General features: G+C 38.8%; 1 protein-coding gene and 1 non-coding gene across 2 annotated transcripts; both read right to left on the bottom strand.

The window, feature by feature from the left end:
• Positions 1–2,925: 2,925 nt before the first annotated feature.
• LOC130949552 (uncharacterized) lies at positions 2,926–3,633 on the bottom strand. Its single transcript, XM_057878236.1, has one exon. It carries the CDS (start codon positions 3,631–3,633, stop codon positions 2,926–2,928), a length of 708 nt encoding a protein of 235 aa, XP_057734219.1.
• Positions 3,634–9,264: 5,631 nt separating this feature from the next.
• LOC130952990 (small nucleolar RNA R71) lies at positions 9,265–9,372 on the bottom strand. The gene has a single exon (XR_009075163.1). It is a non-coding gene; the product is annotated as a small nucleolar RNA R71 (small nucleolar RNA).
• Positions 9,373–22,913: the final 13,541 nt, after the last annotated feature.

Raw genomic sequence — 22,913 nt, 5'->3', positions numbered from 1 at the left:
ATGTATCAAGCCAAATGCTTGAAAACAAAACACTTAGAAGTCAAGGCTAGGCTCAAGTGCAAAAGCACTCCCTCAAAGCTCAAGGCTCTGAGCATCAATGATTAGAGAGTCAAGAAAAGAAAAGAAAAAAATGAGCTTAATGAAGTCCTCTAATTAAATGCTTGTGGTGCTTATGTATCAAGTGGTAATACTTGAAAACAAAGCATTTAGAAGTCGTAGCTTTGTTATTAACTCATGGGGCAAAGCACCCAAAAGGAGAAGAAAAAAATCAAAAGCTTGTTTCAAGGAAGAATTATAAGAAAATGATTTCATAAAATAAGCTAGATAGAAGCATCAATCATTTACATCTCTTTTGTAATTGTAGCATGCATAAAAAACTAGCTTGCCATGAACATTGAGTTGCTATTCTTCTTACCTTGGATTGTCAATCTTTATTGCATGATTCTTTTCTTGCTTGGGGACAAGCAAGATTTAAGTTTGGTGTTGTGATGACATGTCATCATATACCCATTTTCTATGCTTTTTCATACAAGAAATTGATGATTTGTGCTTAAATATTGAATGCTTTTTGTACTTAAATGATATATTTCCTTGATCTTTTAATTTTATAAATCTTGTAGGAAATAAGAAGAAAAAGAAGCTAAGAAGCACAAAAAAAGGAGAAAAAAAGAGCCTTGGGGTACATTTTGAAGTTGGGTACACTTTGGAGCCTTAGGCCACGCTTTTAAAAGCGTGGCCCATGACCAAATCAAGAGAGGAAGCAGCCAGCACGCACACGATCCTGCCCTTGCCAAGGGCAGGGCAGAATTGTGATGCAAAGTATGGTTGGAAGCAAGAATTTTCGCTAAGTTAAAATCTGGCCGCACACAGCATGACCATGCCTACTTCAAAGGGCTATAACTTGAGCTACAGACGTCCAATTGATGTGCTTCCAGTTGCGTTGGAAAGCTGACATTCAGAGATTTCCAACGATATATAGCAATTCATATTTGGCACACAATTGAGGCAGGAACGAGAGGCATCTTTAAGGGCAAAAAACAAGCGAAAATAAACAAAAATGCTTCCATCAAGGTTCGAAGAGGGAGACGCACGGTCAAGGAAGTGGTGCGCGCACAAGACACACCAAGGCAACATTGCCCTGCCCTCCACAAGGGCAGGGCAGCATCCCATGCACCAAGGAAAATTTCTGGCGCACCAATTTCTAAATCTGGTGCACCAATTCTGGATTCTGGCAGCACCATGGCACGTTCTGGCAGCACCAACTTTTCCCGCCCTGCCCTTGGCGCGGGCAGGGCAGCATTTCATGCACCATGGCCGCACCAGGCTCGAACAAGGCTGCACCAACACGCACCAATTGCTAGCACCAAGCATCAATTTTCTGCCCTGCCCTCCACAAGGGCAGGGCAGCCTCCTGGAAGCAATTTTCCTTCATGGGCCAAAATCAACTAAAATTCCATTTTAATTCAATTCCTCTCCAAATTGAATCAATGCCAACCAAACCCATTTCTCCTCAAATCCAAAGCAAGAAAAAGCCCACATCATCACTCAAAGGCACATGGATCAATTAGATTAGGATTTTCATTTTAATTGTAATTTGTTTTAATTTTCACTTTGTAAAGCCTATATAAAGGCATCAATTCCATCTCACTAATAGAGCTCGACTGAAAAAAAAAAGGCTTGCCCCATTAGAGAGCTCTCTCTTTAGTCTTTCTCTTGTTTTGAAATTTTGGATTGAGGTTGGAGGAATTCTGTTCCAATCTTTGATCTGAAATCCATGCTTTGTTCTTCTGCATAATTGAATTCTACTTTCTGTTCATTTCTTCTTCTTCTACAATTTCTGCAACTTGCTCTCCTTTATTTCTTTTGCAATTGTTGCTGTTGGATCAAGGAAGGGAGTGAGATCTAGACTTGTTTTCTAGTCTCTTTGATTCCTTGAGATCCTCAATTTTATTTTGAAATTGAGTTGAATTCTTGGCTGCTCTTCTATTTTCACTGTTCCATTGGCTTTCAAGTAACTTTCAAGCAATTTAACTCTTCTGCACTTATTCTTCATTTTACATTTCTGTTCATGATTCCAAATTACTTTCCTGCAAGTTAATCTCTATGCAATTGTTCTACGCTTTGCTTTACTGCTCTCTTTAAATTTCCTGCACATTTACATTTTCTGCAATTTAAATTTCCAATTGCTTAATCTATTGCTTTCATTTAATTTCCAGCACCCAACCCCCCTTTACTTTTCATGCAATTTATAATTCTTGTCATTTAAGATTCTTGCAATTTTACTTTCTTGTTCTTTAAGTTACTTGCAATTTTACTTTCTGCACTTTAATTTTCCTTGCTATTTACTTTCTGTTGGTTACACTTCATCCAAATTCACTTCAATGTTAGCTTGACTAAACTAATCACCCACTAAAATTGCTTGATCCATCAATCCCTGTGGGATCGACCTCACTCTAAGTGAGTTATTATTACTTGATGCGACCCGGTACACTTGCCGGTTGGATTTGTGTGTTGGAAATTCATTTTTCCACAAAAACACCATCAAGACCCGTCATCATCCAGACCCGTCCATGTTGCGCCTATGACCCCGAGACAGCCAGTTCCGGATGACAGCGACGAGTCGATTGAGGATGAGGAGCCACTTATTCGTAGGGGCTACCGGACACGGGTGCCACGCCGTTGCGGCACTGGATCGCACCTGTTTAGATGATTCATAGATACTGGTGTATGTCTTGTTGTCATATTTATACTGTACGTCTTCACACTCAACAGCGCCTCATCTTTATCCTGAAATTGTTGGCCAACCTGGAACTCGTTCATACCGGCAGACCCCTCGGTCTCTCTAGCACCAAATCCTGAGGCCTGCAGAGCATTGTCGTCCTGCCGCATGGCATCCAGGTCCAATGAGGAAAAATGGGGTGGATACTACTGTGTGCCAGAACTAGATCCACCTGTAGCCCTTGTCGGAACAGTAGTTCCAACATCATCGCCGCTTTCATCAGCGATCATATCCGGCTCCACGTCATCGTCATCTGGATCATCAAACAAACCATCACCAACACTAGCCGGTGTGGGACAATGTACCTCGGTGGGAATATGTTCCCCATACCGAACCTCGTCTCCAACATTGCCGCTCAGATCAACGGCAAACGAAGGGGACGCAACAGGCTGCATCGGTGGCTCATACACAGGAGCGGAGGATGAAGCAACAGCAGGTCTCGAGCTCGAGCCGGCAACCGCGACTATAGTAGTGGCATTCCGGTTCGAACCACCCGAGCTGGATACCACATCAACCAACTTTGCCAACAGCTCTGGTGTCCTTACCTCGGGAAACTGCCTACGAAAAAGAAACATAACCTGCAAGTCCTCGTCACTACCGATTGTGAAACAATCAAACTTCACGGTGTCATGGAGCACCGCTGTTGGAATGCGGTAGAAAAACTTCTTGACCCTTTTAACGCCTTCAAGACCCAGCTTCTCCAGCACAGAGCTAACAAGTGCATCGTAGGTGGTTGTCGGCGTCACGATAATACATAGGGGATCCTTATCAGTGAACTTCACGCCGGACCGAGTTTTTCTCTTAATCGACCCTCTGTAATGTACCAGAACTAGGAAACTCTCCTCGCTAGCCATCTCCCCTCTTTGTTGAGAGCAACATGAGTTCACAGCATATATATATAGCCCTGGCTCGCACTATATATATATAATTCGAATCTATATGTTTTGAATTATGTTGTATCACAACCTAACCTAGTAATTCGAATTAACTAGATTCGAATTAGTTAAGTGTAATTCGAAACAACTTGTTTCGAATTACTTAACAATGTGTCTTCCTAGTAAATCGAATTAACTAAATTCGAATTATGTTGATGTAATTCGAAACAACTTGTTTCGAACTTCATTCATTTGTTGCCTTCCTAGTAATTCGAATCATATCAATTTGAATTACATGTAATTATAATTCAAATCATATTGATTCGAATTATATAATAATTCGTCCTGGTTGATTCATGTATGGATTTTTGATTTGGCTTAATTAGGTAATTTTGAGCTCTCCTTGGCTCATTGGGTTTTTTACCCTTTAATATAAGATTAAAAAAATATTTTTTTATCTATTCGAATTATACATAAAAATAAAGAGTATTTTGAATATAAATTTTTAAATTTGCTTCAAATTAAATAAGATTGAGAAAATAAATAAATTTAATATATAAATAACTAATTTGTAAACCATGTTAGTAAATCTTTATCTTAATTTTAGTATACATAATAATAATATAACTTTTTACCTTTTTTAATTTAAATTTAATTATTTTATATTTTTTACATATCTTAAATAATTTAAAATATTTTATTTTTTTATTATTAATTTTTATTTATTGATATCAAATTTATAATTTTAAAAATAAAAAAATAAAAATATTTTTTTAACTCAATAAAAAAGCGGCTGAACAGGCACTTTCAGCCGCTTTTCTATTGTTTTTAAGAAATTAATTTTATTCTTTTGTTAATATATCATTCACTCTTCAAATTTATTAGATAAGTATTTTTTATTTTAATGTTGATGTGACTTTATTTATATCATATTTTATTAAAATTAAAATTACTATAAACCAAAATATAATTAAAAAAATAATGATAATAACATTATTCTGATTCAAAAAGAGTATATATAAACTAAAATACATGTTAGTTATTTACAAAAGATAATTTTTACTTAAATGTCAGATAAAAGTACTATTATTTTAATATTAAATTAAAAAAATATATTTTTTTATCTATTAAAATTATGAATGGAGATAAAAAATATTTTGGATATAAATTTTTAAATTTGTTTCTAATTAAATAAGATTAAAAAAATAAATAAATTTAATAATATTTATAAATAACTAATCTTTAAATAATATCAATAAATTTTTATATTAATTTTATTACACATAATAACAAATTAATATTTTTTTAATCTTACTTTTTAATTTAAATTTATTTTTTTAATATTTTACATGTTAAATAATTTAAGATATTTTATTTTTTTATAATTTTTTTAATTATTATTAAATTTATAATTTTAAAATAAAAATATAAAATTAATTTCTTAAACTCAATAGAAAAGCGGCTCAACAGGCACGACAGTGCCTGGTGAGCCGCTAGTATATATATAAAGTTAGGAATTCAAATTCAAGTCCATCTTTGATGAATAGATAAATAATAGAATGGTTATTACCAGAAGATCTCCAGAATTGAAGAAGGTTGATGAGCGGATAATTTGTATACTTTTTGGCATTGTTTTTAGTATGTTTTTGATATGATCTAGTTAGTTTTTAGTATATTTTTATTAGTTTTTAGTTAAAATTCACTTTTCTGGACTTTACTATGAGTTTGTGTGTTTTTCTGTGATTTCAGGTATTTTCTGGCTGAAATTGAGGGACCTGAGCAAAAATCTGATTCAGAGACCAAAAAGGACTGCAGATGCTGTTGGATTCTGACCTCCCTGCACTCGGAGTGGATTTTCTGGAGCTACAGAAGCCCAATTGGCGCGCTCTCAACGGCGTTGGAAAGTAGACATCCTGGGCTTTCCAGCAATATATAATAGTCCATACTTTGCCTAAGATTTGATGGCCCAAACCGGCGTTCAAAGTCACCTCAAGAAATCCCAGCGTTAAACGCTGGAACTGGCACCTAATTGGGAGTTAAACGCCCAAACTGGCATCAAAGCTGGCGTTTAACTCCAAGAAGAGTCTCTACACGAAATTGCTTCACTGCTCAGCCCAAGCACACACCAAGTGGGCCCGGAAGAGGATTTTTATGTCATTTACTCATTTCTGTACACCCTAGGCTACTAGTTTCTTATAAGTAGGACCTTTTACTATTGTATAGAAATCTTCTGATCACTTTTAGATCTCTAGATCATCTTTGGACATTTTAGTTCTTAGATCATTGGGAGGCTGGCCATTCGGCCATGCCTAGACCTTGTTCTTATGTATTTTCAACGGTGGAGTTTCTACACACCATAGATTAAGGTGTGGAGCTCTGCTGTACCTCGAGTATTAATGCAATTACTATTGTTCTTCCATTCAATTCCACTTGTTCTTTTACCAAGATATCACTTGTTCTTCAACATGATGAAGGTGATGATTGACGCCCATCACCATTCTCACTCATGAACAAGGTGACTGACAACCATTCTTGTTCTACACGCATTTGAGGCTTAGTGAATATCTCTTGGATTTCTGATTGCACGATGCATGGTTGATCGCCTGACAACCGAGTGCTCGCCTGACAAACGAGCCAGCCATTCCGTGAGATCAGAGTCTTCGTGGTATAGGCAAGAACTGATGGCAGCATTCAAGAGAATCTGGAAGGTCTAACCTTGTCTGTGGTATTCTGAGTAGGATTCAATGATTGAATGACTGTGACGTGCTTCAAACCTGTAACCTACTGGGCGTTAGTGACAGACGCAAAAGAGTTATTCTATTCCGGTATGGGAGGGAACCAAACCGGTGATTGGCAGTACTGTGACAGAGTGCGTGCATTAGCTTTCACTGCGCGGATGGGAGGTAGCTGCTGACAACAGTGAGACCCTACACGAGCTTGCCATGGAAAGGAGTAAGAAGGATTGGATGAAGGCAGTAGGAAAGCAGAGAGACGGAAGGGAAGGCATCTTCATACGCTTGTCTGAAGCTCTTACACCAATGATATACATAAGTATCACTATCTTTATCTTTTATGTTATTTTCGTTCATCATCATATACAATTGAGTTTGCCTGACTAAGATTTACAAGATGACCATAGCTTGCTTCAATGCTAACAATCTCCGTGGGATCGACCCTTACTCACGTAAGGTATTACTTGGACGACCCAGTGCACTTGCTGGTTAGTTGTGCGAAGTTGTGTAATGCCATGGAATTGAACCACCAAGTTTTTGGAGTTCATGACCAGGGATTATGAGAGTTGTGAAAAGTATTGTTCACAATTTCGCGCACCAAGTTTTTGGCGCCGTTGCCGGGGATTGTTCAAGTTTTGAGCAAGCTTTTGGTAACATCAGTGCCAAGATCCGGCAACAACATCAAGTTGTTGGTGTTCTTGCCCGGGATTGTTTAGGCTGGACAACTGACGGTTCATCTTGTTGCTTAGATTAGGTATTTATTTTTTTTTCGAAATTCTTGAAGACGAATTCTAGAGTTTCATGATGATTTGTTGAAATTTGGCTGGCTGAGAAGCCATGTCTAATCTGATTGGACCGAGGTTTCAACTTATCACCACAAGAGCTTGTTGATTTTCATCAATTCTGCTTTTGGAGCAGTGATCTGCTAAGGCTTGGCTGACCTTTGGTCATGTCTAGTGTTTTGGACCGAAGCTTTCCTTGAAAGCTTGGCTGGCTGTGAAGCCATGTCTAATTCCTGGACCGGAGTCTTAGACTAGCATTGCACTGATTCTTGGAATTCTCATTAAGAATTTTGATGTTTTCACTTAATTTTCGAAAAATACAAAAAAATTTACAAAATCATAAAAACCAAAAAATATTTGATGCTTCTTGCTTAAGTCTAGTGTCTCATCTTAAGTTTGGTGTCAATTGCATGCATTCATTCATGTGTCTTAAGGATCTTCAAGTACTTCTTGATGATTTTTATGTTCTAATCTTTGAACTCTATTGACTTGAAGTATTTTGTGTGTCTCATATGCATTCTCATATTATTAGTGTCAGTAGTATACAAACTGCTAAGTTTGGTGTCTAGCATGCATTGTTATTTGATTCTTGTTGCATTTTGATTATTAAAAATCCAAAAAATATTTTTAATTTGTGTCTTTTCAAGTCAATGATGCAAAGAATTGAAGATTCAGAACATGTTGCAGAGGAATTATACAGAAAAAGCTGAGCATTCAAAAATGCCCAGTGAAGAAGGCAGACTGGCGTTTAAACGCCAGCCAGGGTACCTGGTTGGGCGTTTAACGCCCAAAAAGGTAGCATTTTGGGCGTTAAACGCCAGAATGTATACCATTCTGGGCGTTTAACGCCAGGATGGTGCTAGGAGGAAGATTTTGTTTTCAAATCAATTTTTTTTCAAGTTTTTCAAAATCAAATCTTTTCAAATCATATCTTTTCAATCAAATGTTTTCAAAATCAATTTCTTTCCTTTTTCAAAGATACTTACTAACAATTAATGATTTGATTGAACATCTCAAATTTGTTGCCTTTTCTGTTGAGAAAGGTTTTTATGTTTGAATCATATCTTTTCTTGTTAGGCAAGTCATTAATTTTTAAAATCAAATCTTTTCAAATTGTTTTCAAGTCATATCTTTTAAAATTGTTTTCAAATCATATCTTTTCAATCAAATGTTTTTAAAACCAATCATATCTTCTTAACCACATATTTTTCAAAATAGTTTTCAATCAAATCTTTTTAACTTCTAATTTCAAATTCTTTTTCAAAAATCACTTGATTTCTTTTTCACTTTTTTTTCGAAAATCAATTAATGTCTTTCAAAAATGTTTTCAAAATATTTTAATTAATTTTCGAAAAAATTACTTCCCTCCTTCTCACATCCTTCTATTTATGGAGTACCACTCCTTCTCAATGCACAAATTCGAACCTTATCTATTAAAAGTTCGAATTCTCCTTCTCCTTCTTCTTTCTATTTCTCTTTTCCTCTGACACCTAAAGGAATCTCTATACTGTGACATAGAGGATTCCACATCTTCTTGTTCTCTTCTCTTTCATATGAGCAGGAGCAGAGACAAAGGCATTCTTGTTGAAGCTGATCCTGAACCTGAAAGGACCTTGAAGAGAAAGCTAAGAGAAGCCAAAGCACAACTCTCTTTAGAGGACCTGACCGAATTCTTCAAAGAAGAAGAGCACATGGCAGCCGAAAACAACAACAATGCCAACAATGCAAGGAAGGTGCTGGGTGACTTCACTGCACCTACTCCCGACTTCTATGGGAGAAGCATCTCTATCCCTGCCATTGGAGCAAACAACTTTGAGCTTAAGCCTCAATTAGTTTCTCTAATGCAACAGAATTGCAAGTTCCATGGACTTCCAATGGAAGATCCTCATCAGTTCTTAGCTGAATTCTTGCAAATCTGTGACACAGTCAAGACTAATGGGGTTAACCCTGAGGTCTATAGACTGATGCTATTCCCTTTTGCTGTAAGAGACAGAGCTAGAATATGGTTGGATTCTCAACCTAAAGAAAGCCTGGACTCTTGGGAAAAGCTAGTCAATGCCTTCTTGGCAAAGTTCTTTCCACCACAAAGATGGAGTAAGCTTAGAGTGGAAGTCCAAACCTTCAGACAGAAGGATGGAGAATCCCTCTATGAAGCTTGGGAAAGATACAAACAATTAATCAGAAGATGTCCTTCAGACATGCTTTCTGAATGGAGCATCATAGGTATTTTCTATGATGGTCTCTCTGAACTATCCAAGATGTCTTTGGATAGCTCTGCTGGAGGATCTCTTCATCTGAAGAAGACGCCTGCAGAAGCTCAAGAATTGATTGAAATGGTTGCAAATAACCAATTCATGTACACTTCTGAAAGGAATCCTGTGAACAATGGGACTAGTCAGAAGAAAGGAGTTCTTGAGATTGACACTCTGAATGCCATATTGGCTCAGAACAAGATATTGACTCAACAAGTCAATTTGATCTCTCAAAGTCTGTCTGGAATGCAAAATGCACCAAACAGTACTAAGGAAGCTTCATCTGAGGAAGAAGCTTATGATCCTGAGAACCCTTCAATGGAAGAAGTGAATTACCTAGGAGAACCCTATGGAAATACCTACAATTCTTCATGGAGAAATTACCCAAATCTCTCATGGAAGAATCAAGAGAGACCTCAACAAGGTTTCAATAACAATAATGGTGGAAGAAACAGGTTTAGCAATGGCAAGCCTTTTCCATCATCTTCTCAGCAACAGACAGAGAGTTCTAAGCAGAATACTTCTGACTTAGCAACAATGGTCTCTGATCTAATAAAGACCACTCAAAGTTTCATGAATGAAACAAGGTCCTCCATCAGAAATTTGGAAGGACAAGTGGGTCAGCTGAGCAAGAAAGTTACTGAACTCCCTCCTAGTACTCTCCCAAGTAATACAGAAGAAAATCCAAAAGGAGAGTGCAAGGCCATCAACATGGCCGAATATGGAGAGGAAAGAGAGGAAGAAGACGCCACTGAGAAAGACCCCAGTGGGCGTGCACCACTCTCCTCTGAGTTCCTCAATAAGGAACCTTGGGAATCTGAGGCTCAAAATGAGACCATAGAGATTCCATTGGACTTACTTCTGCCATTCATGAGCTCTGATGAGTATTCTTCCTCTGAAGAGGATGAGTATGTTACTGAAGAGTAAGTTGCTAAATATCTTGGAGCAATCATGAAACTAAATGACAAGTTATTTGGAAATGAGACTTGGGAGGATGAACCTCCCTTGCTCACCAAAGAACTGGATGACTTGTCTAGGCAGAAACTGCCTCAAAAGAGGCAGGATCCTGGGAAGTTTTCTATACCTTGTATCATAGGCACCATGACCTTCAAGAAGGCCTTGTGTGACTTAGGGTCAAGTGTGAACCTCATGCCTCTCTCTGTAAAGGAGAAGCTAGGGATCTTTGAGGTACAAGCTGCAAAAATCTCACTGGAGATGGCAGACAACTCAAGAAAACAAGCTTATGGACTTGTAGAGGATGTTCTGGTTAAAGTTGAAGACCAGTACATTCCTACTGATTTCATAGTCATAGAGACTGGGAAGTGCATGGATGAATCCATCATCCTTGGCAGACCCTTCCTAGCCACAGCAAAGGCTGTGATTGATGTTGACAGAGGAGAGTTAATCATTCAAGTGAATGAAAAATCCTTGGTGTTTAAGGCTCAAGGATATCCCTCTGTCATCATGGAGAGGAAGCATGAAGAGCTTCTCTCAAAACAGAGCCAAACAGAGCCCCCACAGTCAAACTCTAAGTTTGGTGTTGGGAGGCCACAACCAAACTCTAAGTTTGGTGTTGAACCCCCACATTCAAACTCTGAGTTTGGTGTTGGGAGGTTCCAACACGGTTCTGAGCATTTCTGAGGCTCCATGAGAGCCCTCTGTCAAGCTACTGACATTAAAGAAGCGCTTGTTGGGAGGCAACCCAATGTTTTATAATTAATTATTTTCTTTTATTATTTTATCTTTTTTGTAGGTTGATGATCATAAGAAGTCACAAAAACAATGAAAAAAGCAAAAACAGAATGAAAAATAGGAAGAAAAACAGCACACCCTGGAGGAGAAGAAGCTGGCGTTCAAACGCCAGTAATGCTAGCTGTTGGGCGTTTAACGCCCAGTCTGGCACCTTTCTGGGCGTTTAACGCCAGAAAGGGGCACCAGATTGGCGTTAAACGCCAGTAAAGGGCAAAAACCTGGCGTTAAACGCCAGGAATGGGCACCAGCCCGGCGTTTAACGCCAGAAATGGCTCAAAACGTGATTTTGAGCAACATTTGGTGCAGGGATGACTTTTCCTTGACACTACAGGATCTGTGGACCCCACAGGACCCTACCATCACTCTCTCTCTTCTTCCCCCATTCACCAATCACCTCAACACCTCTTCCCCAAAAACCCCTCACCTATCAAATCCCATCTTTCTCTTCACCACTCACATCCATCCTTCATAAATCCCCACCAACCTCACCCTTCAAATTCAAACCACTTTCCCTCCTAAACCCACCCTCCATGGCCGAACCATATCACCCCCTCTCTCCTATATATACCCTTCTTCAACCTTTCATTTTCACACAACCTAAACACCCTTTCTTCCCCCTCTTTGGCCGAATACACCACCATCTCCCTCTTCTTCATTTCTTCTTCTTCTACTCCCTTCTTTCTTCTTTTGCTCGAGGACGAGCAAACATTTTAAGTTTGGTGTGGTAAAAGCGTTGCTTTTTCGTTTTTCCATAAACCATTTATGGCATCCAAGGTCGGAGAAACCTCTAAAAAGAGGAAAGGGAAGGCAAAAGCTTCCACCTCCGAGTCATGGGAGATGGATAGATTCCTCTCAAGGGTGCATCAAGACCACTTCTATGAAGTTGTGGCCTTGAAGAAGGTGATCTCCGAGGTCCCCTTTTCACTCAAAAAGGGTGAATATCCGGAGATCCGCCATGAGATCCGAAGAAGAGGTTGGGATGTTCTTACCAACCCCATTCAACAAGTCGGAATCTTGATGGTTCAAGAGTTCTATGCCAATGCATGGATCACAAAGAACCATGACCAAAGTGTGAACCCGAATCCAAAGAATTATCTCACTATGGTTCGGGGGAAATACTTGGATTTTAGTCCGGAGAGTGTGAGGGTGGCGTTCAACTTGCCTATGATGCAAGGAGATGAGCATCCTTACACTAGAAGGGTCAACTTTGATCAAAGGTTGGACCAAGTCCTCACAGTCATATGTGAAGAGGGCGCACAATGGAAGCAAGATTCAAGAGGCAAGCTGGTCCAATTGAGAAGGCATGACCTCAAACCCGTGGCTAGAGGATGGTTGGAGTTTATCCAACGGTCAATCATTCCCACTAGCAACCGGTCCGAAGTTACCATAGACCGGGCCATCATGATCCATAGTATCATGATTGGAGAAGAAATAGAGGTTCATGAGGTTATAGCCCAAGAACTCTATAAAGTGGCGGACAAGACCTCCACCTTGGCAAGGTTAGCCTTTCCTCATCTCATTTGTCACCTCTGTTATTCAGTTGGAGTTGACATAGAGGGAGACATCACCATTGATGAGGATAAGCCCATCACCAAGAAAAGGATGGAGTACACAAGAGACCTCACTCATCATGAGATCCCTGAGATTCCTCAAGGGATGAATTTTCCTCCACAAAACTATTGGGAGCAACTAAACACCTCCCTAGGAGAATTGAGTTCCAACATGGGACAACTAAGGGTGGAGCATCAAGAACACTCCATTATCCTTCATGAAATTAGAGAAGATCAAAGAATCATGAGGGAGGAGCAACAAAGGCAAGGAAGAGACATTGAGGAGCTCAAGCACTCCATAGGATCTTCAAGAGCAAGAAAGAGCCACCATCACTAAGGTGGACCCGTTCTTTGATTTCCTTGTTATTGTTCCTCTGTTTTTCGAATTTTAATGCTTATGTTTATCCATGTTTGTGTCTTATGATCATTAGTGTCTTAGTGTCTATGCCTTAAAGTTATGAATGTCCTATGAATCCATCACCTTTCTTCAATAAAAACGTGCCTAATTGATAAAAGAAAGAATTGCATGAATTTTGAATTTTATAATAGTTTAATTATTTTGATGTGGTGGCAATATTTTTGTTCTCTGAATGTATGCTTAAACAGTGCATATGTATCTTGAATTTGTGGTTCATGAATATTGGCTCTTGAAAGAATGATGAAAAAGGAGACATGTTACTGAGGATCTGAAAAATCAATAAAATGATTCTTGAAGCAAGAAAAAGCATTTCAAAAAAAAAAAAAAAAAGAAAAAAGGAAACGAAAAAAAAAAAAAGAGAGAAAGAAAAAAAAGAAAGAATAAGAGTTGTGATCCAAGGCAATAAGAGTGTGCTTAAGAACCCTGGACACCTCTAATTGGGGACTTTAGCAAAGCTAAGTCACAATCTAAAAAGGTTCACCCAATTATGTGTCTGTGGCATGTATGTATCCGGTGGTAATACTGGAAGACAGAGTGCTTTGGGCCACAGCCAAGACTCAGTAAGTAGCTATGTTCAAGAATCATCATACTTTACTAGGAGAATCATTAACACTATCTGGATTCTGAGTTCCTAAAGAAGCCAACCATTCTGAATTTCAAAGGATAGATTGAGATGCCAAAACTGTTCAGAGGCAAAAAGTTAAAAGTCCCGCTCATCTGATTAATACTGATCTTCACAGATGTTTTTGGAATTCATTGCATATTCTCTTCTTCTTATCTTATTTGATTTTCAGTTGCTTGGGGACAAGCAACAATTTAAGTTTGGTGTTGTGATGAGCGGATAATTTGTATACTTTTTGGCATTATTTTTAGTATGTTTTTTATATGATCTAGTTAGTTTTTAGTATATTTTTATTAGTTTTTAGTTAAAATTCACTTTTCTGGACTTTACTATGAGTTTGTGTGTTTTTCTGTGATTTCAGGTATTTTCTGGCTGAAATTGAGGGACCTGAGCAAAAATCTGATTCAGAGACCAAAAAGGACTGCAGATGCTGTTGGATTCTGACCTTCCTGCACTCGGAGTGGATTTTCTGGAGCTACAGAAGCCCAATTGGCGCGCTCTCAACGGCGTTGGAAAGTAGACATCCTGGGCTTTCCAGCAATATATAATAGTCCATACTTTGCCCAAGATTTGATGGCCCAAACCGGCGTTCAAAGTCACCTCAAGAAATCCCAGCGTTAAACGCTGGAACTGGCACCTAATTGGGAGTTAAACGCCCAAACTGGCACCAAAGCTGGCGTTTAACTCCAAGAAGAGTCTCTACACGAAATTGCTTCACTGCTCAGCCCAAGCACACACCAAGTGGGCCCGGAAGAGGATTTTTATGTCATTTACTCATTTCTGTACACCCTAGGCTACTAGTTTCTTATAAGTAGGACCTTTTACTATTGTATAGAAATCTTCTGATCACTTTTAGATCTCTAGATCATCTTTGGACATTTTAGTTCTTAGATCATTGGGAGGCTGGCCATTCGGCCATGCCTAGACCTTGTTCTTATGTATTTTCAACGGTGGAGTTTCTACACACCATAGATTAAGGTGTGGAGCTCTGCTGTACCTCGAGTATTAATGCAATTACTATTGTTCTTCCATTCAATTCCACTTGTTCTTTTACCAAGATATCACTTGTTCTTCAACATGATGAAGGTGATGATTGACGCCCATCACCATTCTCACTCATGAACAAGGTGACTGACAACCATTCTTGTTCTACACGCATTTGAGGCTTAGTGAATATCTCTTGGATTTCTGATTGCACGATGCATGGTTGATCGCCTGACAACCGAGTGCTCGCCTGACAAACGAGCCAGCCATTCCGTGAGATCAGAGTCTTCGTGGTATAGGCAAGAACTGATGGCAGCATTCAAGAGAATCCGGAAGGTCTAACCTTGTCTGTGGTATTCTGAGTAGGATTCAATGATTGAATGACTGTGACGTGCTTCAAACCTGTAACCTACTGGGCGTTAGTGACAGACGCAAAAGAGTTATTCTATTCCGGTAGGGGAGGGAACCAAACCGGTGATTGGCAGTACTGTGACAGAGTGCGTGCATTAGCTTTCACTGCGCGGATGGGAGGTAGCTGCTGACAACAGTGAGACCCTACACGAGCTTGCCATGGAAAGGAGTAAGAAGGATTGGATGAAGGCAGTAGGAAAGCAGAGAGACGGAAGGGAAGGCATCTTTATACGCTTGTCTGAAGCTCTTACACCAATGATATACATAAGTATCACTATCTTTATCTTTTATGTTATTTTCGTTCATCATCATATACAATTGAGTTTGCCTGACTAAGATTTACAAGATGACCATAGCTTGCTTCAATGCTAACAATCTCCGTGGGATCGACCCTTACTCACGTAAGGTATTACTTGGACGACCCAGTGCACTTGCTGGTTAGTTGTGCGAAGTTGTGTAATGCCATGGAATTGAACCACCAAGTTTTTGGAGTTCATGACCAGGGATTATGAGAGTTGTGAAAAGTATTGTTCACAATTTCGCGCACCAAAGGTCTTGTCAGATTTAGAAGCAAGAACGAGCAAGAGAGCACCCAACTGGCTAACAGTAATGGTGACCAAGCAGCCAATGATGAAGAACCTGTATCTATGGCTTGTGAGCCACAACTACTTCCTGATCCTCACATGTTCCACGAATATGAGACTGGCGTCGGAGCCGCATCCTTCAAAGAGCTTGTGAACCCCTTCAAATCTCAGCCTCTGGAGCTCGCAGGTGAGTCTAAAGAGCACACAGAGCACCAAGAACACCAGTGTTCTGTAATATCATGTTAGAATATACAATGTTATCCATACTTAATTTATTGCCTAATGCTTGAAACATATCTCATTCAGATTATTCTCCTCTATAACATGGCATTTTGATGGTTCTTAAACACATCAATTAACCTGATTACATCATCCAGAGCAGAAAAAAGGCAAAGGATTTCACATCAAAATAGCAAACATCACCGGATTATTAAAAACTGAAATACATGCAAAGAAGAACATGAAGAAAACTCCATCAGCAGGGAACATACTAAGAAGATCAATAATCTTTTTACCTTAGAGAAACGTGGCTTCCCTTTCAGTGTAACACTTCTTATGTTCGGGAACCTTTGGGTTAAGATCTCAGGGCACACAGAGTAGCAGTTACCTATGAACACGTTCCTCCTTGACCATCTCTCAGCGTTGTACCACTCCTTGCAAACCAGTGACACAGAGCTTCTGTCCTTTCTTGATTTTAGCATCCCAATAACATGCTCAAGAACCTCATCTGGAAAACACGATGAACCTCTTAGAAGGATCACTATCACACTGCAGCAAGAAGTAGTAGCAAAAGAAAAAAGATAGTGCAGTGAAAGGAAACACCAAAAATTGAAAAATCATGAGGAAAAAAGTTTCAACAACAAATTTTAAATCAAACTAATTACTAAAATCAGAAAAGAAACAAATCTAACTAAACCTAATCTAATCAAAACCTAAAAATCCACTATTCTGAAGACAAATCTAACTAAACTAATTACTAAAATCAAACTAATTAAACAAAATTAATTGAGCTTAATAGAAATTAAAAGAATTTTGAAACCAAAACCTGAAAGCATTGATTGGAGGAGATGATGGCTGTGGCGCTGAGAAGATATGCAAGCCAGAACTGAGTGGGGATAAAAGGAGAGAGAGAGGCGCGACGGTGGTGGGGACAGACGCTGCTGCAGGTGGCGCCGGCGTGCTGGAGCTCACCTGAGACGAAGAGAATAGGAGCTTGAGCTTGATTTGTTCTGCGAACGAGAAAGAATGAGAGAGACAGGAGCTGTGTTCTACTGGTTCAGTGTTTAAAAGAGAGGAGAAGAAGAAGGTAGATGCGGTGGTTAGGGTGGCAGCGGTGGCGCTGTGAGTGAGGAAAGGAGAAGAAGAAGCTCATGCGTGCAAAGCAGAAGTTCCTTGAAGGAGAGAGGAACAACTCTGATCTCTGATACTTTGTGTGTGTAAAAGGAGCTCGACAGGGTGGTAATAAAATTAGGGTTACCTAAATATTTCCGACGGAAAATTTAAATTACAGACGAATTTTCCATCTGTAATTATTTCCCACGAAAAAAAATTAATTTTACCAACAGAATTATTGACGGATTTTATTTTCCATCTGTAATTTATACTAATTCATTTTTTTATTTTCCGACAAAAAATCCCTCTAAAATTCCGTCTGTATTTCCATGGGATAAAATCCGTCGGAAATATCCGTCTGTAATAACTAGTTTTCTAGTAGTGAATCAATCCTTGGCAACGGCGCGAAAAACTTGACGCGGTATTTTATAACCCACAAACTAACCGGCAAGTGCACCAAGTCGTACCAAGTAATACCTTATGTGAGTAAGGGTCAATCCCACGAGGATTGATGGATCAAGCAACAATGATTGATTGATTGGCTTAGTTAGATAAACAGAAAAGAGTGTTTTGGTATTCAAAAAGCATTAAACAGAAAATTAAGAATTTCAAAAAGCAAGCAGCAATGAGTTGGGAATAAAATATAGAGAAAACAGTTAAGGTTTCAGAGTTATCTATTTTTCCGAATTAACTTTTCTTACTAACTAATTTAATTATGAAAGATTTAATTTATGGCAAATTGTAAGTGACTAAACCCTAATTCCTTAGACCTTCCTAGTCTCCTCTAAATTCATTAACTGCCAATTCATTGGTCAATTTATTCCAATTAGAGGGTGATAATCAATTTCTAGTTTATATGCCACAAAAGCTCTAATTACCCAAGAAATAAAAGGATTATATGTCACGTATCCTGTTAAATTCAGATAATTAAAATTTAGGAGAATTTTTTTTCAAGTTGTTGTTCAAGTATAGAGCTTTTCCAAGTTATACAAGAACTCAAATTGAAAGAGGGTCATACTTCCGTTCCACCCAAATTCAAAAGATAAAGAGTGAAAACAATTCTTAAATTATAAATCCATACACGAATAAAACTAGAAAGAGCAAATGAATCAATCCATACAATAGACAGAGCTCCTAACATTAACAATAGAGGATTAGTTGCTAATTGTTCAGAGTAGAACGTTATGGAATATGGAATGTAAATTTGGGATCGAATAATGTTCCCTAATGGAATCCCCTTTTTATAACTAATCCTAATTAATTTAAAATCTAATTATCTAAAATTAAAAATAATATCTTTTCCTATTTTCAAATTCAAATTTGAATTTAAATCAAAATAATCAGCAGGTCTTCAGTTGATGTGTGGGGACCACATGTTTTGTCCATTCTGTAGCTTCTAATATGTGTTTTCTGGGCTAAAAACTAGGTCAAAACAGCCCAGAAATCACCCCCAGCATTTTTCTGCGTTTTTTTGCACGTGGGGCATGTCACGCGTATGCATCAGTCATGCGTACGCGTCAATGGTCTTTTTTGCAAGTCACGCGGACGCGCCGGTCACGCACACGCGTCGTTGAGCAAATCTTCAAATCACGCGTACGCGTCAGTCACGTGCACGCGTCACCGTGGAAAGCTCCAAATCACGCGTACGCGTCAGTCACGCGTACGCGTCAGTCCTCGCTGCCATCTCTTTTGATTCTTGTGCTGTAGAAACTCCACCAAATCCAGCCGTGTGCTACCTAAAATAAACAAAATTGCAAAAGAATCAAAGTAGCATCCATATTGGCTAAAAGATAATTAATTCTTTATTAAACTCAGCAAATTAGATGCAAATTCACTAGGAAAAGATAGAAATGATGCTCACGCATCAATTACATTCCATGAGATTTGACAAATAAAAGAGGTCCATAATAAAAGAAAAAAATGCAAGAGAAAGAAACAAAAAAAAGAAAGAAATAAACAAGGCTGGGCACCAATGGCTTGAGATTTTGGATATATGCCTGTGATGCTCTTGTACAATGATAAGCTTGGATAACTAGGTTCTAAGGGGTGCTTCATCACCTGGCAACTTGGGTTAACTAACTTGGGATTGCCAACAGAAAGTCCACCATCAAGAGCTACTTCGAGACAAAGCATTTAGTGACCGAAAGAGGTGTTGGGTCTAATGTCCAAAGAATAAAACAAGCTAAATTCCTGTGATGTGTATGTACTAAGAAGAGGCTTGAGCAAGTAAGTCCTTAGGGGTGTCTCAACACCTAGCATATTGAACCAACTAGGACGGGAATACTAGCTGAAATCTTACCTTAAGGAGCTGCCTTAACACATAGCATTAAGCCTCAACTAAACAATAAATCTCAAGGAAAGAGAGCAAGAAAAACTAAGGACCAAACCATAACAAATCTCATTTTTTGTGTAATTCAAGTGAGGATCCAAAGGAGAGTCAATACTTCAGCCACTGAGAAAAATCACTAAGATATGATGCATGAAAACTCTATTAACCATAATTGAATGTCTCCCAATAAAAGGCTTATACCTCTCTCTGTTTTCATTTATTCTCCTTATGTTTTACTGCTTGCCTGGGGACAAGTAAAATTTAAATTTGGTGTTGTGATGCCTAGGCATCTTAGGCATAAGAAAGTATTTGGATGAAAATTTCATGCATATCTTGATTTAATCAAACATGGTTAATTATGTGCATTTTCATGAGATTTATGCAAGATTTACTTGATGCTATGAATGATGCAAAATCTGGTGATTTTGGCAAAGCTTTGATGCATTTGTTTGGTTGATGATAGGTGAAAAGAAGCAGAAGAAGTGCAAGGAAGAAGCAGAGAAACCAACGTTAGTGGCCAAAGTTAGCTCACCAACGTTGCTGGCAACGTTGTGTAAAAATTGGTGCAAATGTTAGAGTGAACGTTGGTGAACCAACATTACCCCCAACGTCTTCGATAATTTCAAAAGGAATGCATTGGAAAAATTAGCTTCGATGCGCTTACGTGGGCAACACGTATGCATGAGCATGGAAATTGACAATCCATGAGTATGCGTGAGTGATGCGCACGCGTGATCAGGACAACTTTGGTGTGCGAACATTACTTCAAATGTTTCTCACCAACGTCTGCGACAAAATCCTTGGAAAATTTGGCTATGACGCGTACGGTTGAGGACCCGTACGCATGAGAGAGGATATTTGGCCAGTCTCGCACATGCCTGAGCGACGCATAAGCGCAAAATACAGCTTGACACGTACGGGTGGGTGACGCGCATGGGTGGGCGTCGCATATGTATGACAAGACGAATGATAGTCCACCAACGTTGTGTCAAACGTTGCTGGCAACGGCCAGAAAAAATTTTTACATGCGACGTTTGACTCAACATTTTTACACAAGCGTTGGTCACCAACGTTAAGGCTAATTTCATTCCAAAATGCACCCATGAAACTTGTGAACGTTAGTTGCCAAATGTCCCTCATCAGCATCACTAAGAGTCACTCCTAACTGCTTCAATCAAGGCCAAGGCCCATATCCAAGTACAATGAAGACTCGAAGATGAGAAGTAGAGTATAAAGAAAAGAGTTTATGAAGATGAAAAGGGGAGAGCTCGAAGCCCCTGAGAGGGGGTTTTCCCCGCAAGAGTTCTGGAGGGCTGGAAGTCAGGGACCCAAATTGGGAACTTTGTATTCATTTTCTGTTGTACTTTTTTTACTTTTCCTACACTTTCTCTCTTTTGAATTGAATTGAGCTATGATGAACTAAACCCCATTTCATTGGGTTAGGGAGCTTTGTTGTAATTCAATGGATCAATAATAGTTTTCATTCTTCTTCCTCTTTATTTTTTCTTGATTTGCTTGAAAACTTCGTTCTCCATACAAATGAACAATTGTTTCGGAAGAGAAATCATTCATACTTGGATTTCCTCGGAACCTTGAAAGAGGAATGAGGAAATCATGCTAGAAATGCTTTCTCATGTTAGACTGGGTTGGGGTTTGGATGGATATGGTGACATGTAATCCTACCAATACTTTGATCTAGAAAAATATGTGGTATAATCAGTGATCGTACTTCATCTCTTCCCATGAGCAATTAGATCAAGGAATTGAGCAATTGTTCAAGCTTAGAGATATTGGATTGCCAAGACATTGGGATCCAATCACCTAAGATTTCCAAGAGATCAATGAATGCATTGATTGAGGAAGAGATCAGAATGAACTTAATCCGGAAAAATGCAACATCTCCGAAGCCTAATGAGCTTCCCCATCTATGATCTACTGATTCTTTAATTTCTGCTATTTACATTTTATGCTCAATCATCCCTGTAACACCCTACCATACAAAGTCTTATGCTTAAGTCATAATTCAGAGATGGCAAGGTATTACGACCTCTAAAACAAAAATTAGTACGTATAGTAATATGAATAATTGATTATAACTAGGAGCCTTTGTAGAAAAAAGGGGTAAACAAAAAAACGCAACCTTAAAGCGCAACACTCAGATCGATAACATAACGAACAAGGATAATCCAACGCGTGATTATATATATATATATACAAAAGAGTGTCAAAAACAGGAATATCAAGACTCAAGATCCGGATGCGAAGATAACCGGTCCGAGCATAACAATATATACATATGATAAAATAAGGAAAACCCCAAAGGAAACCCAAAGGGACACGAATACAGAAAACCTATTCTCCAAAATATCCCATAAGAGGAGTCATCACAGTTTGTATTATTTAATGGAGATATAAGTATCTAAACAAAACATATAACCAAAAACATGGTCCCCAAGAACAAGGAATCTTCGCAATCAAGAAGTCTCCAGCATGCTGATGAGCGGATATTTTATACGCTTTTTGGGGGTAATTTCATGTAGATTTTAGCATGTTTTAATTAGTTTTTAGTTAAATATTATTAGTTTTTAGGCAAAAATCATATTTCTGGACTTTACTATGAGTGTGTGTATTTTTCTGTAATTTCAGGTATTTTCTGGCTGAAATTGAGGGAGTTGAGCAAAAATCTGACTTAGGCTGAAAAAGGACTGCTGATGCTGTTGGATCCTGACCTCCCTGCACTCGAAATGGATTTTCTGGAGCTACAGGAGTCCAATTGACGTGCTCTCAACGGCGTTGGAAAGTAGACATCCAGGGCTTTCCAGCAATATATAATAGTCCATACTTTGCGCAAGGATAGACGACGTAACTTGGCGTTGAACGCCAAGTACACGCTGCTGTCTGGAGTTAAACGCCAGAAAAACGTCATGATCCGGAGTTGAACGCCCAAAACACGTCAAAACCCGGAGTTTGACGCCAAGAAAGGCCTTTACACGTGGAAAGCTTTAGTCTCAGCCCCAGCACACACCAAGTGGGCCCCAGAAGTGGATTTCTGCACCAATTATCTTAGTTTATTCATATTTCTGTAAACCTAGGTTACTAGTTTACTATTTAAACAACTTTTACAGACTTATCTGGTACCTCATGACATTTTCAGATCTGAATTACATACTTTGTGACGGCATGAGTCTCTAAACTCCATTGTTGGGGGTGAGGAGCTCTGCAGCGTCTCGATGATTTAATACAATTCCTTTGTTTTCCATTCAAACACGCTTGTTCTTATCTAAGATGTTTATTCGCGCTTAATTGTGAAGAGGGTGATGATCCGTGACACTCATCACCTTCCTCAATCCATGAACGTGTGCCTGACAACCACCTCCGTTCTACATCAGAATGAATGAATATCTCTTAGATTCCCCAACAGAATCTTCGTGGTATAAGCTAGATAGATGGCGGCATTCATGAGAATCCGGAAAGTCTAAACCTTGTCTGTGGTATTCCGAGTAGGATTCCG

Source organism: Arachis stenosperma, chromosome 9 (assembly GCF_014773155.1).
Source record: "Arachis stenosperma cultivar V10309 chromosome 9, arast.V10309.gnm1.PFL2, whole genome shotgun sequence".
Lineage (NCBI taxonomy): Eukaryota > Viridiplantae > Streptophyta > Magnoliopsida > Fabales > Fabaceae > Arachis > Arachis stenosperma.
The sequence above is the reverse complement of the archived record's forward strand: the minus strand, read 5'-3'. Positions and strand labels throughout refer to the sequence as shown.

Bases quoted from the DNA above. Each gene is read 5' to 3' on its own strand.
- LOC130949552 (XM_057878236.1), bottom strand. From the start codon at position 3,633: ATGGCTAGCGAGGAGAGTTTCCTAGTTCTGGTACATTACAGAGGGTCG.